General features: G+C 40.4%; 2 protein-coding genes across 2 annotated transcripts; both read right to left on the bottom strand.

Moving 5' to 3' along the window:
* Window positions 1-1758: 1758 nt before the first annotated feature.
* On the bottom strand, window positions 1759-6848 carry ttc19 (tetratricopeptide repeat domain 19). The gene is made up of 10 exons (XM_047028233.1): window positions 6367-6848; window positions 6053-6144; window positions 5827-5937; window positions 4019-4057; window positions 3781-3837; window positions 3596-3657; window positions 3144-3247; window positions 2826-2989; window positions 2469-2631; window positions 1759-2078 (listed from the first exon to the last, which is right to left on the bottom strand). Exons 1-10 carry the CDS (start codon window positions 6623-6625, stop codon window positions 1933-1935), a joined length of 1197 nt encoding a protein of 398 aa, XP_046884189.1. The 5' UTR covers window positions 6626-6848; the 3' UTR covers window positions 1759-1932.
* Window positions 6849-7222: 374 nt separating this feature from the next.
* LOC124473017 (zinc finger protein OZF-like) lies at window positions 7223-12392 on the bottom strand. Its single transcript, XM_047028232.1, has 3 exons — window positions 12249-12392; window positions 9560-9713; window positions 7223-9458 (listed from the first exon to the last, which is right to left on the bottom strand). The coding sequence occupies exons 1-3, from the start codon at window positions 12297-12299 to the stop codon at window positions 8134-8136; spliced, it is 1530 nt and encodes a 509-aa protein (XP_046884188.1). The 5' UTR covers window positions 12300-12392; the 3' UTR covers window positions 7223-8133.
* Between the last annotated feature and the right edge of the window lie 1594 nt (window positions 12393-13986).

The raw sequence follows: 13986 nt of genomic DNA, 5'->3' as shown, positions 1-13986 counted from the left end.
ATAAGAAAGATAATTGGACACACTAAAAGCATTATGCCCCAACATATTTGTTAGTATTACTACAATAAACCAGCCTGATAATAATGACAGACAAAAGGAGTTTTCCTCCAATGATCTTACCTATTAGAGCAAATAGGTAAGGAAAATTGTCTAATGTCAAACTCCACACTGAAACACACAGGTTCAAAAGTACTGCATCTGTACACACACACACCTGATACAAATTGTGGTAAACAGTGATTAAGCACATATAGATAAATCTGTGGGAAAGATGAACATGTTATGAATTTCTTTCTCACAGTGGACAATGGTCTCACTTAAAATTGATGTTTTGTGGTGGTTAAAGACAGTGTATGGAAACAGAGCTAAGCTCCCACAGGTGTAGCGTGCTTTAAACAAAAACTTATAGTCACTTTTGTTGAGGTCGAGGTGAACAAATGTTGACATTCAGTCCCTTCAAATATGCTGGTTGGGTGGCTGAATGCCCAGTTTAATGCACAGCTCAAATTGAGAAATATCACAGAATTATAAGTAGTGTAATAACATCCTTTAATGTATATGAAAATGTTAACTGAAATTATGTTTATGGTTGTCAAGTCTTGCGTCAAGACTTGACGCAAGACTTGTAGTATCGAGTATCGGGATAAAGTTTGTTTTGTGTTTAGTCTGCGTAAGATGCATTATTACTTAAAACACGCTCTAAGATCCCCTTAACACTAAACAAGCTATGTTTATGCTAACTTTGTTTTTTATGTCCTAACTATGTAAACATGAATCGAACGTCATAATAACAAACACTGCATTTACATGACATTGCTTTCTTTTCAGAAGAGAACACACTAGAAACAATCAGCCCACCATCCCTGGCAACCAGTGAATTTGGAGAAGGGTGTTTTGATATCTTCTTCAAACAATCTAGTATGTGTGCTTGTACTGCTCATTTTGTACATAACTACACTTTAAAAGTAATTCATACATTTTTATTTTTACTCCAAATTAGATTTAATTTTTTATGATCAGTTGTAAGGAAAAAAAATGATGATCTCATCTAAAGGCTGATGAAATGTATGGGTAAATAGTTTTGCTTTACATTACATTTTGTTCTGTACATTTTCACTTTTTTAAGCTGCCAATTAAGTCCACAAAAATACATAGTCAATGTGAATGTTTCAAAACATTCTTTACTGTAATTTCAGCTAACAGATAACATTCCTTCCCTCATCTTGAGTAGACAATTACTTACCATTACAACAATAAGATGTACTGTGATTATAGAAGGAATGAAGGAAGGTAAGGAGTTGCACTGTGCTAAGATGACCACAAAACTCTGTTCTACTGTGATCTCTTAAGGTGCATGAGCTGCCACTGTACGCAAGCTTGTTTTCTGGTACACAGGCTCTGCCTGGGAACTAGAACTCTGTAAATTAAAAAGGATTACAAAGGGCTCTATTTCATTTTTATTTTGGATGCTGCCGGTGCCAAAACTGTTGTAGTCCGGAAAACTTTTATTTTCAACGGTTACGTTACCATAATGCCTGTGGTGGTTTAAAACGATTAGGTATGACACTGGTTAAAGCCACTTTAAATACAACGGAGAGAATCCTGGTTCTTCTTGTGAAAAGGGTCACAGTTAAGGATGCAGGGATTACAGTGTTGTTACAGTCAAGTACACCATGTATGAGAGTCTGACAAAATGGCAAGTGAGGGGATGAACCTGTGTTGTTTGTAAACAGGACAGACTTTCTGACACACTGGGAATCCCTTCCCATGCCTCTCCATTTAATTTGACATACAGCATAGATATTACATTTTCTTATGGGAGAGCCGCCAACCATTTTTCTTGCTCTGTTTAATTTGACTGAATCGAATCAGCAAAACAACAAAATGGCTTGAGGGTTGAGCTTAATTTGAGGTCCCAGTCTTTTGTCTCCTTCACTCTTGGGCTTCCTTAGGTTCATTCCTCTTTTTGTCTACCTCTTTCAGTCCTGCCAGAATCTGCTCCACAGCCTCTTCATCTCCCACGGACATGGCCAAAGTCAGAGCCTCTTTATAGAGATGGACTGACTCATCCAAATGACCTGTTTCCAACCAAAACAAGAGATGAGCCAGAACAAATAAGCAATAGTTGTGATTGAAATTTTAAGGAAACTTACAAAATATAGAACCGAACAACCAGAAAGGATGACACACAGCTAATAATTGGTTAATAATTAGTCAACTATGAATTGCCATGGAGTCATACTGTGAAACAACAAATTAAGAAAATACTATAACAGCATGCAGCAAATAACTGCTCACCATGAGCAACAACCTTCTCCTGTCTATCGACAGTGATACATTTGCTGAGCAAAACTGTTTCTGATCGCTTGATGTCGGCAGAATACCAAAGTAGTATGACGTAGACCGCAGTTAAACATATTCCACTCTGACAAGTGTTTGCAGAGTTCCTAGTCACTGCTCCTCATTACCTTGGTGGAGCAGGATGCCGGCCATGTTTCCCATCAAAACGTGCTGGTCCGGATGGCCGGCAGCCCTGCTCAGATCCACTGCCTTTTTCACCAGAGGAAGGGCCTCATCGTACCGCCCCTGTTGATCTAGAATTGTGGCCAGGTCGCTCAGAAGCACAATGGACTGAAAAGAAAAAGGCACAAAATATTGAACATGATACCTGAGGAAATCACTTTAGTGCTTACAGATCATAAAGTCAAGTTCAAGTTGTTATACAGATACTTAACATTTTCCAGACTGGATCGGTGAAATCGGAACTCAAAGGAAGGAAACTAGGAAGGCTTTAAAAGTGAACACATTGTGGAGCTAGGACGTACTTGCGGATGGGTGTCCCCCTGCTCCTCCTGGCAGATCTTTAGGGCGCTCTGGTAGTCTCTGGTGGCCTGGCTCGGGCGCTGCGTGACAGCCATGTACCGAGCTCTGGAGTCAAGGCAAAGGCCCAGCAACAGACGTGTCTCCTTGCGGTGCTTCTTTGCCTCCTCTGGAAAAGAGTGAGAACCATTGGTGAGGTGGTTGTATGTGCAAGGTCAAAATCAAAGCTTAATAGAACAGGTTTGTGTCATTATGGTTATAATGTGTGGATCAATCCTGTTTAAAATTCCTTTTTATTTATTCCAAGAGAGATCTGAACTGACCTGCTTGTTCTTCTGATTGCTCCTCTGTGGAGGTTTCCTTCTTCTCCAGCTTGGCTTCAAGAGATTCAGTGCAGAACTGAAACCCATGCTCTGCCAACTCCTTCCTTGGAGAAGACAAGAAAAAACAGATACCATTAAAGTCAGGAAACTATTTTCATATTGTGTTACAAGAGGAATAACTTCGTTATTTGTGTGGGACAACAAAATGTTAATGATAAACACAGCGATACTTGTCACCATTCAAATAATTCCTATTTTCTTTACGCTCTTTTTAACTTGCATTCCACTAAGTTTGATCCCTCTTAATTCAATATATTAACATCATATTTTAAATGTAAGGATGTCAGCACTGTTAATAATTGTGTAACAAATTTGATCTTTCAAAGAAGATTAAAATGGCCAAGCATTTTCTGTCACCTATGACAATGACAATTCCATTAAAATACACTTACTTATTTTGGCCAGCATATATGGTAGCAAGCTTCAAAGACATCTCAACGACTGCATTGTCATCCTATGGTTATAAATAGGGAACCGACAATAAAAAAAGATTATTGATCTAACAATAAGTTTCTTCTGTAAGACAGGTTGTCGGACCACAAAGGCACCCAGGCCATTAAGCAGATGAGTAACTCACCTGTGGTGTTCCTCCAGATAGCATGAAACTCATGGCTGCTTTGAAGAGTTTTTCTGCCTGGAAAGAAGAACACACACAGTTCACATACAGCACCAAAAAGACATCCATGAGGTGATACGGTGTTTATAGGGAAAAAGTGCGACAACAGGCAAAACCATTAAGCTATACATGTGGGGAAAGCTAACACGAGGAGAAGTACTGAGTATAAACACAGACTATTGGGACAACCTGCACTCACGTTGTCCAGTTGACCTTGGACATAGGCCAGGTTTGCCATCTGTAGAAAAAAAAGAGAACAAGAGGTTAATTGATCGATTGCAGGGATTGAGCTGTGTTGTAGTCATAGAAACAATGCAGCTCATTACGCTCATGTTACAGTAGGTAGCACAGAGGAAGTAGATTATACAGAGGATTGACCAGCGTTCAAGAATGTATGTGTTCTGTAAAATAATAGGTAGACAAGGATGTTTCTCTTTTAATGGACAGATGTGATTAATAATATTTACACTTAATCCTTATTTTATTAAGAAATTGTTGTAAAATGTCAGGTATCTTAGACCAGGTCAAGAGCTGATTTCCAATTTCATTTCTCTATTTTTACTTACATCTTAATCTTGGTGTATGATAATAATCCTTTACTTCTTGATAGATTTGTGTTATTATTGTGTCATAGCTCAACACACACAAACAACATTTTAATAAGTAAAAACTCATATTTATTTAATAGTATTGACGATATGGAAAATACATTGTAGTAGAGTCACCAACAAACCACATGCCATCACATCTTTCCCCTACCCCGGCAAGAAGAAAGGGGGTTTCCCCCCCCCCGTTCTTATCAGGAGAAGCTTGAAAGCTTCTGGCCCAGCATGGGGCCAGGAACAGAGGCCACACTGCCTCGGTATCAGACAAAGGATTTATAAGGAAGAACTTTCTTTAGTGGATTAAGAAATATATTCTCAAGGACTACATGGCTCATGGACACTAATTCAATGACAGTAGTCGATGTGTTATAATGTGTGTTTTTCTCATTTACTTAGAACGTTGTTTAATTGATGTTTGATTATAACTTCCCTTCAGGTAGAGTTAAGTCAGTCAATCTTGATATCAAAATTATTGTGTCATACTAACAAAACCATTTATGAATGTCGTATTGTTATATTCTGAAGTTTAAGCATTCCATGGATATTTGAGATAACGGAACTCAAAGCTAAAATTCACTTCACACCTTTGGGCAGATCTCAGGACGATGCCCAGGTGGGGAGTAACTGACCAATGAGAGAGGTCACCTTTACATGGATAAACCCCTGTTCTTTGGAGTATAAAACCCCCAAAAATACAATCACCCCCGCTTGTTCGTAGGATTAAACTGAGGTGAACGCGTCACTCTTTAACCTATTCCTCTCAACCTGCACATTCACTAAGCGCCCAGAACCTGAAGAGAGATTCTATTTTCTACTCGTTGGACATAACGAACCATTGCCTCCTTTCTTCAAACCGACAAAGTAACTGTGATTTCCAATATTTCTTACTTGTGACATATTGGCATGTTGTGATTCAATTGTTGATGATTGATTGTATTTTACAAATGATTTAACCCTAACCATCTTTAGGTCAGTTGCCATTGATCGTCCATTGTTACTACAGAGGCCTACCTCTCCCTCTCTTTCTCACTCTCTCTCTCTTCACCCTCCACACAGCCATCGTGTAGCTCGTCTTCATTAGAATAGGCCTACTGTACTACTCTGGCCAAACTAACCCATAACTGATCTGGTATTTGTTCATTTCTATTACATTTTCTTAAATAAATCCTTGTGTATAATACTCGCGTATCTCTCACATTATCCGATCTGCTCTACCTTCATAAAATTCACTACTTAAGATTAGACTGATTAATACATATTAAATATAGGATTCCCTAATGTCCTAAACCAATATTAGGGTGGTGCCTCGAGACTTTATTATACATTAAGTACTTCGATCTTAAAACAAGCAAACCCCACTACAATATTTTGAATGAATAGGTTGTTTGTCATTCACACTTACCAGGCTGTAGGTATAGATAATGGCTTGTGTGTTGTGGATCTTATGAGCCAATGCTATTGCCTGATGAAGGAACCCAGAGGCTACATGAAGTTGACCCCTCTTCATACTGAGCTGGTAGTGTGAATGTGAAAGTGGACACAAAAGATATGAGAAACATTATCTACCTAAAAACTGACAACTTTAATGCAAGGGAATTGTATTCTTTATCAGTCTCACTGGTGCTTACTTTAGCTTTCTTCAAAAGTAAGATGATCTCATCCTCTTTCTTCTGGGCTTCATCTCTAGTATCCTCCTCAGTTTGACCGAAGAACGAAAATGCTGAAGAGAACAAGTCTGGTTAGGCTATCACTTACTAGACGGATATTTTTACTATTACTATTATTTTGATGAATGAATGTCAATTCATTGATAGTCCCTGAAACAAATAAAATATTTTCAGAAGTAGCTACTCAATGGCCAAGGATTGCTTCAATTATTTCGAGGCTCAGCCCATCAAAATAGTGTAATATATCCTACGTTAAGCCAAAACTAAAGATGTACCCATTACACTCCAGATTCCATAGGTCCAGCAATGTGCACGATTCCTAGTACCATTTTGTTCACTGCCATGCATTGACCTTCCCAATACAGAGCTGTACGGCTCACTTAATTTAGATGTTACAGAATGCTGATATTGCATCGATTGTACCCTTGCACGAATTAGACTATCAATTGACAAACTGTGTCTGCTAGCCGGAAAAAGTTGTTTTATTTTACTTGAGTGTCTAAGAATCACACGACTGATATAGGGAAGCGCCATTTTTAAAAAATATTTATGAAACAATCACGTGATATATCTACGTTATCTGCGTGCTTCAAACTTTTCATAATAAAAGTGCGCACTGTCTCGCCCATTAAACTCAGATAATTGGATGGCAGATTTAGTATAAAGCCGATTGCATTCCTTAAATTGTATTTACATAAAATCTTCCAAATCTTGGTGTTAACAGCTCTTTAACGTTAACAGGGGAGTTGCACTCAAGACTGGCCTGTCTAAATAAAGGTCAGTTTAGTAGAGCGGGTTTTCCACCACCTTACTTACTTCTGAGGTATGTTCAGTGAATGAGAGTCCTGTTTTCAGTGTCAATCTGGGTCGTGCAAACCAACTTAATTTTGCAGGTAGGCCTACCACTGTAAAGGCCAAGGGTCCAGAGTTTGAGCCACTAGGAGGTAACCTTTCTCCATTCAATCAATGCATTCATTTATAATTGTTAGGGGAAAAAGCTACAATTGGTGGTCTATAATCCATGGAACTCTGAAGTTGTCATTCACTAAATGTCAAGCAAAGAACTGTTGTAGTTTGAATTTACATAAAATCATGTATGATCCCAAACAATATATATGTTCATTCAAAAAATAAAGTTTTAAAACACCCACATTTTTTATGATATTTAAGCAGTTCAAGTCCAGTGAATAACCTGAAATGGTACAGGTTAAAAAAAGTTTTGATTTTCGATTAACAAAGGAAGACATACAGACAGACCATTAAAATCCTTAAAGTGTACATATTTACATTCAATAGAAATTGCTAAGAAGCCAAGTTGTCAGTTAGTACACCATCAAAAGGCACTTGGAAACTGACAGGAAGAGGTAGAACAGGAAGAACAGAATCAGAGGTTTCTGAGAGTCAACAGCTTGCGTGATAGGCGGGTCACAGGACAACAGCTTCAAGCTCAGCTTAACACTGGTCGAAGTAAGCAAGTGAGTGAGTGGCACCCTGAACCCAAACTGCTATCACAGAATTTTGCAGCACCATGCTATAGCCTCTGGTATATGCCTAGTTGGTAAGGGGTTCATCCTACAGGAAGATAATGACCCAAAACATATCTCCAGGCTATGTCAGAACTACTTTAGAAGAAAAGAACAAGACGGGAGGCTTCAAATCATGGAAATGCCAGCACAGTCTCCAGACTTAAACCCCATCAAGCTGTTTTGGGATGAACTGGACAGAAGGGTGCAATGCAACCTACAGAGTACATCGAGACATTAAACTATGTAAATTTAAATAAAAACTGGTAAAGTTGAGGTGTTCTAAAACCTTTGACCGGTAGTGTGTGTGTCATATATATATATCCGTTGTACAGTTAGTCAACAGTAAAAACCCTTAATGAATACATACAGTACATTTCAGTCAGTAGGTTTTCTACCAAAAGCATGTGATGAAAACCCACCAACAATATCAAGAGGGAGACAGATGTGATTCCCTATTTTCCCCCAGGTGTTCCCAGATATGTCATTGGTCTTTCTGTTGGGTAACTTTTCTCGTTGTTAAGTGTTAGGCTTATGCCGTTTCATATGCAGACCAAGCTCAGGCCGTGACTTGAAAGCTTTGCCACAATCGCAGGCAAACGGTTTCACTCCAGTGTGGTTCATCTCATGCAATTTTAGGCCGCGTCCAGTGGTGTACGAATTTCCACAGGTAATGCAGCAGAAGGGCTTTTCTCCTGTGTGTCGACGTGTGTGTATCAACAAGGGTCCAGATGTTCGGAAACGATCGCCACAAATGTTGCAAATGTAAGGCTTCTCTCCGGTGTGTATGCGTTCATGTGCTCTTAGGGTATTGTCATAAGAGAACATCTTTTCACAGTAAGAGCAATGGTATAATTTATCTTTCGTGTGTGATAATCGATGCATTTTCAAGTAATAGGGAATTGTAAAGCTTTTTCCGCAGTCTGTGCAGCTAAAGGGTTTTTCTCCTTTATGATACATCTTCTGATGGATTCTTAGATGAGATGACTGAGTGAAGCCTTTGCCACAATCAGTACAACAAAATGGCCTCTCTCCAGTGTGTGTTACCTGGTGTGATTTTAAATGTGGCCGTTGAGCAAACTTCTTACCACAATCTTTACACGTATAAGGTTTCTCACCAGTGTGCGTTCTCCAATGAAGTTTCAGACCAGACATTCTCCTGAAATCTTTCCCACAATCAGAACATTGATAAGGTCTATCTTCTTTATGTATTACCAGATGAGTTTTCAGCTCAGCTGGTGTCCTGAATAACTTTCCACAGTCGGTGCACTGGAAAGATTTTTCCTTGGAATGTGTCCTTTGGTGACTAGACAATGCCCATGAAGTCACAAAAGCCTTTTCACATTCTGTGCAATGGTAAGGCTTCTCTCCGCTGTGTATCCTTTGGTGAGTGGTTAATCCCGTCAGGGCGGAAAAGTTTTTACCGCAATGTTCACAGTGATAAGGTTTCTCAATACTATGTTTAGGTAGATGCATGCTTAAATCCTTCAGTTTACTAAAACCCAATCCACAGTCTGAGCAGTGGTATGGTTGATCTACAGTGTGTGTCCATTGGTGTGTTTTCAATTCTCTTAGCCCAAAGAATGTCTTCTTGCAGTAAGAACAGGTATGGACTTTCTTTCTAGAATGTACACCCTGATGTAACACTAATCCAGCCATTGAAGTAAAACCCTTTCCACAGTCAGCACAGTGATTTGGTTTCACTCCTCTGTGTACATGCTGATGCATTTCCAGGTATGCCAGTGAATAGAACTTCTTCCCACATTCTGAGCAAACATGGCCCTTCTTCTCTTCTCTTAATGAAGAATGGTTTAGTCTCGTAGAATGGTAGCTGTGCCGCTGTCCTGTAAAAATAAGAAATGAAACATGTATGTTAGTTCAACAATGCTTCAGAAAAGCAGTAGCACACAGAAAACATTCTAACACAGAATTGTATTTTCCTTACCAAGAAAGATACAGTCTTTTGATCCCAGCAGTTTCCTGCAGTCTGTTAGCCTCACAGACAGTTGCTTGAGGGTAGCACATACTTTTTGGCGTCCATCATCACCACCTCTGTCATTAACCACTCTGGACTCATTGTTCTTGGATTCATCAATGTCCTACAAGTAAAATAAGAATCCAAATGCATTTTTTTACATTTAGTCATTTAGCAGACGCTCTTATCCAGAGCGACTTACAGTAAGTACAAGGCACGTAGGGTAAAGTGCCTTGCCCAAGGACACAATGTCATTTGGCACGGCCGGGAATCGAACCAACAACCTTCTGATTAATAGCCCAACTCCCTAACCGCTCAGCCATCAGACCCCATTTGAATACAAAAAAGAGAGTTGCACATATCCAAGAAGCATACATGTGTCTTATATAGGTGTCAGGCCTACATTTGGATGGATCGCTACTAGTCAACTCTTACTTACTTGAGCGCTAGCTCTATCTGTCAGGATACCAGATATAATAATCCAATCAGTGACCGACCTCACACCAAGAACATACTAACAAATGGAAAGTATTCCCAGAAGAATGAGGCAGTCAACGAAGCAAAGTGGCAACCCTATAATATTACATTTAGGTGGTAAGTGGTGAGCAGCAATGTACATCAATTGCATGTCTTCCCAGCACTAAATCATATTTGTATGTTTTCAAGGCCAAAATCATAATATATATTGGGGGGACACACATCTCCCCAATATTCAAATCTGGTCAAAATGTTCCCCCCAATATATTGATTTATAAAAATAAACATATAAATGTACAGGGTTTCCTGCAGAAAATTTCGTAGTTACGGTGCTAGGGTGTAGCCTGGCTCTGCCCTCCTACATACTTACGCTCAATTTTCATTCTGTACTAGGTCTAATTTTTGGTGGTCCAATCACCCAACAGAGGGAGTGGCTGAGAACGATGAAGTTGATGTAATGCACTAGTTTGAGTTGTAGTTCAGTAATGGCGGTGGAGAAAGATCCGAGTGACGCCATTCGGTCCGGTGTGGCAACACTGCCGAATATCCCGAAGTTAAAGCTGGAGCAAGAACCCTGTTTGCTGAGTTTTGTCGGTGGCCATGATGTTGTGGCCCTCCTCCCCACGGGGATTGGGAAAAGTTTAATTTTCCAGCTCGCTCCTTTAGTGGTTAAGGAGTTGCCAAAAGCTAGCGATTGCTTATGGCAGATCCAGTGTGGCTCTAGCCAGATCCAATAGTTCAACAAAAAAAATCTACAAAATAACCGGCATAGGACGTTTTGGGCAACGTAGGTAAGGCGGCAGGCGTGTGTTGCTTAGTCCAGTGGTTCCCAACCCTGGTCTTCAGGGCACCACTGTCCTGCATGTTTTAGATGTTTCCCTGCTCCAACACACCTGATTCAACTGAATGGGTCGTTATCCAGCTCTGCAGAAGCCTGCTTATGACCATTCATTTGAATCAGGTGTGTTGGAGCAGGGAAACTTCTAAAACGTGCAGGACAGGGGTGCCCTGAGGACCAGGGTTGGGAACTACTGCCATAGCCGCTAAGTGCTGTGGGAAACCCTGGCTACGACAGGTAACCACGCACGCTGTCCGAAATTATCATTAAAAAAATGTATTCTCGCTGTGAATTATATTATTGCTTGTTTTCCTACAGGTATTCAACACTCTTGCACTTTTGAGGCTCATGTTGTTTAATTGTAATTTGTTTAACTACATGCTTTTATGTTTCTTCCCATTGGCACTTATTTGATTTTTACAATGTAGGCTTTGCTTCATGTTTTGGCTGCCCACAATGTTTTTGGGGCCATCTCATCGTTTAGGATCATTGACCTATGCACATTTGTAATGCTCTCTCTTGGAAGTCGCTCTGGATAAACGCGTCTTCTAAGTGAATAAATAATGTAAATGTTAATTCGTCCCCCCCTAATGTTGACTCCATGCCTACGGCCTTGTTTTCACACCATAGATTCCCAGTGTTAGGGGAAGTTACTCGAAAGTAATGTATTAGTTATTACTTACTATTGTTCAGTAAGAGTAGTGTGATTAAGTAACATTATTACTTTCTGTACAAAGAAAATTATTACTTATGATATTACTTTTACTTTTAGTAGCGAGTTGTAGAAACGGGTCGCCATCTCGTGGATTTTTTGCTAGCTTTCAGCTTCGTTTCTTTGTAGACACCATCGAAAGTTTGAAGTGCTGTTTCTGGCAGTAGATAATATTTTGTTAGGGCACAGTTTGCATTCCACCGAAATGTTTTTTCCAATATCTTCAATGAAAGCTTAATAGAGGGAATATTACCACGCCGAAACCGTAACACGTTCTGCAGGCCATGATTGCTGTTGTGTTTGACCGCGCAGCGTGAATCAAAGGCAAACAGTAGGCTACTGCGCCCTGGAAGTGTCCTTTAGGCAACAATCTGTATTTATAAGGCTATTTTGTCGAATTCATGCAGTAACTTGGATAAGTAAGTACCTGTATTAATATAACTCAATGTCAAGAAGTAACGCGCTATATTCAGCTACATAACGCGTTACCCCCAACACTATAGATTCCACAGTCAACTAGCAGCACAGCAGTTACACCAGAGCCTGTTTAAGTTATTATTATACATTCTCTGGTTACACCACACGCAGGATGCGTAATCCAAAATTACACGGAATTACTGAAAGTTACTTACATGGAACACGGATTTTTCATTGAAAACCTCTTTTAATTGAGCAACTTCCATGCCTCTTCAAAAGTTGCAAAATCCTCTACACGTGTCCTCTCTGTTTGTAGCATAGAGTTATAATGGGTTTGTAGCAACACTAACCAAGAGTACTTCCGGTGTTGCACCGAAAGCTGTTTTTTTGTGAGCTGTTATCAGAAACTGTGCCCGCATGATTATTCGCGGTAGTAACGAGTTACATTTGTAATAACCTAGCCCTACCTAAAACCTTACACTAGACCTACATTTAACATTTTAAATAATCATATTCTACTGTAAAGAAAAATTACACTTTTCAAAATAAAGGCACGCTACAAAAAACGTTTAAACCAACTTAAATTCAGTTTCTACTTGTGCTTGTTACAGCTATGGTGGGCACTGAGGGCCATACACATTGAGATTATACAACAACATATACACCATCCATTACACAAAGGCTAATATAATTCAGTAAAACTCTGTAGAATGTCATAGACAGAAAGTATAGCATTAGAATAGCCTAACCAACAGTACCGCAAGGTGGTGGCGATACACCTCTTTGGTTGAAATATGTTTACTTAACCCACGGAATAACTAGCCTGGCTCTGCCCTCCTACATACTTCCGCTCGATTTGGATTTTGCTTCTGTACTAGGTCTGGGATTTCAGTGCATCAGTCGGTTTTCAGAAACACATTTTTTGTAGGGTCCAATCAGCGAACAGAGGGAGTGGCTGAAAACGATGACGTTGTGCACTAGTTTGAGTTGTAGTTCAGTAATGGCGACGGAGAAAGATGCGAGTGATGCCATTCGTTCTGGTGTGGCAACGCTGCCGGATATCCATAAGTTAAAACCGGAGCAAGAACAATCCTTGCTGAGTTTTGTTGGTGGTCATGATGTTGTGGCCCTCCTCCCCAGGGGGTTCGGGAAACGTTTAATTTTCCAGCTACGGCAGCTAGCTCCGTGGTAAAGGAGTTGGCTAAGGCGAATGCTAGTAATTGGTTATGGCAGATCAGAGTGGCCCTGGGCAGGTCCAATAGTTTTAAACTTCAACAGACTACCAGCCTTCAAGGAAGTTAACGCATGTCAATGGAGCGATCCCAGACCCTCTGTACAAATGAAATGTACGAGCGTCTGGTGAGGACCAGGCTACAGAATAACTACTTTGACGTTCAACATCTGGGGGCGGTAACTTGCTAGCTAGCAATGTAGTTATGCTAGCTCTAGTCTAGCTTGTTTGCTATTTATTAATGTGTTAATAAAAAAAAGCCAAGGGACAACAGGACATAATGACTACAGACCGTTCGCCCTGACCTCTGTGGTAATGAAGTCTTTTGAGCACCTGGTGCTGGCACACCTCAAAGCCATCACAGACCCTCCCCTGGACCCCCTGCAGTTTGCCTACAGAGCAAACAGGTCTGTGGATGACGCAGTTAACATGGCCCTCCACTTCACCCTACAGCACCTGGACTCCCCAGCATCCTACGCCAGGATTCCTGTTTGTGGACTTCAGCTCGGCCTTCAACACCATCATCCCCGCCCTGCTTCAGGACAAGCTCTCCCAGCTGAACGTGCCCGACTCCACCTGCAGGTGGATCACAGACTTCCTGTCTGACAGGAAGCAGTGTGTTAAGCTGAGAACACACGTCTCTGACTCCCGGTCCATCAGCACCGGATCTCTTCAGGGTTGTGTCCTTTCCCCTCTGCTCTTCTCCCTGTACACCAACAGCT

The sequence above is a fragment of the Hypomesus transpacificus genome, chromosome 10 (assembly GCF_021917145.1).
Source record: "Hypomesus transpacificus isolate Combined female chromosome 10, fHypTra1, whole genome shotgun sequence".
Taxonomy (NCBI): domain Eukaryota; kingdom Metazoa; phylum Chordata; class Actinopteri; order Osmeriformes; family Osmeridae; genus Hypomesus; species Hypomesus transpacificus.
The sequence above is the reverse complement of the archived record's forward strand: the minus strand, read 5'-3'. Positions and strand labels throughout refer to the sequence as shown.

What these genes read in the sequence shown, in the direction of transcription:
- ttc19 (XM_047028233.1), bottom strand. Translation starts at nt 6,625, where the DNA reads ATGGCGCTTCCCTATATCAGTCGTGTGATTCTTAGACACTCAAGTAAA. An exon ending in TACTTTTGAAGAAAGCTAAA is followed by an intron (nt 5,938 to 6,052) that starts GTAAGCACCAGT and finishes TCACACTACCAG; the next exon opens with CTCAGTATGAAGAGGGGTCA. An exon ending in TTATCTATACCTACAGCCTG is followed by an intron (nt 4,058 to 5,826) that starts GTAAGTGTGAAT and finishes TTTTTTCTACAG; the next exon opens with ATGGCAAACCTGGCCTATGT.
- LOC124473017 (XM_047028232.1), bottom strand. Translation starts at nt 12,299, where the DNA reads ATGGAAGTTGCTCAATTAAAAGAGGTTTTCAATGAAAAATCCGTGTTC. An exon ending in ATGAAAAATCCGTGTTCCAT is followed by an intron (nt 9,714 to 12,248) that starts GTAAGTAACTTT and finishes TTTTACTTGTAG; the next exon opens with GACATTGATGAATCCAAGAA. An exon ending in AAAAGACTGTATCTTTCTTG is followed by an intron (nt 9,459 to 9,559) that starts GTAAGGAAAATA and finishes TTATTTTTACAG; the next exon opens with GACAGCGGCACAGCTACCAT.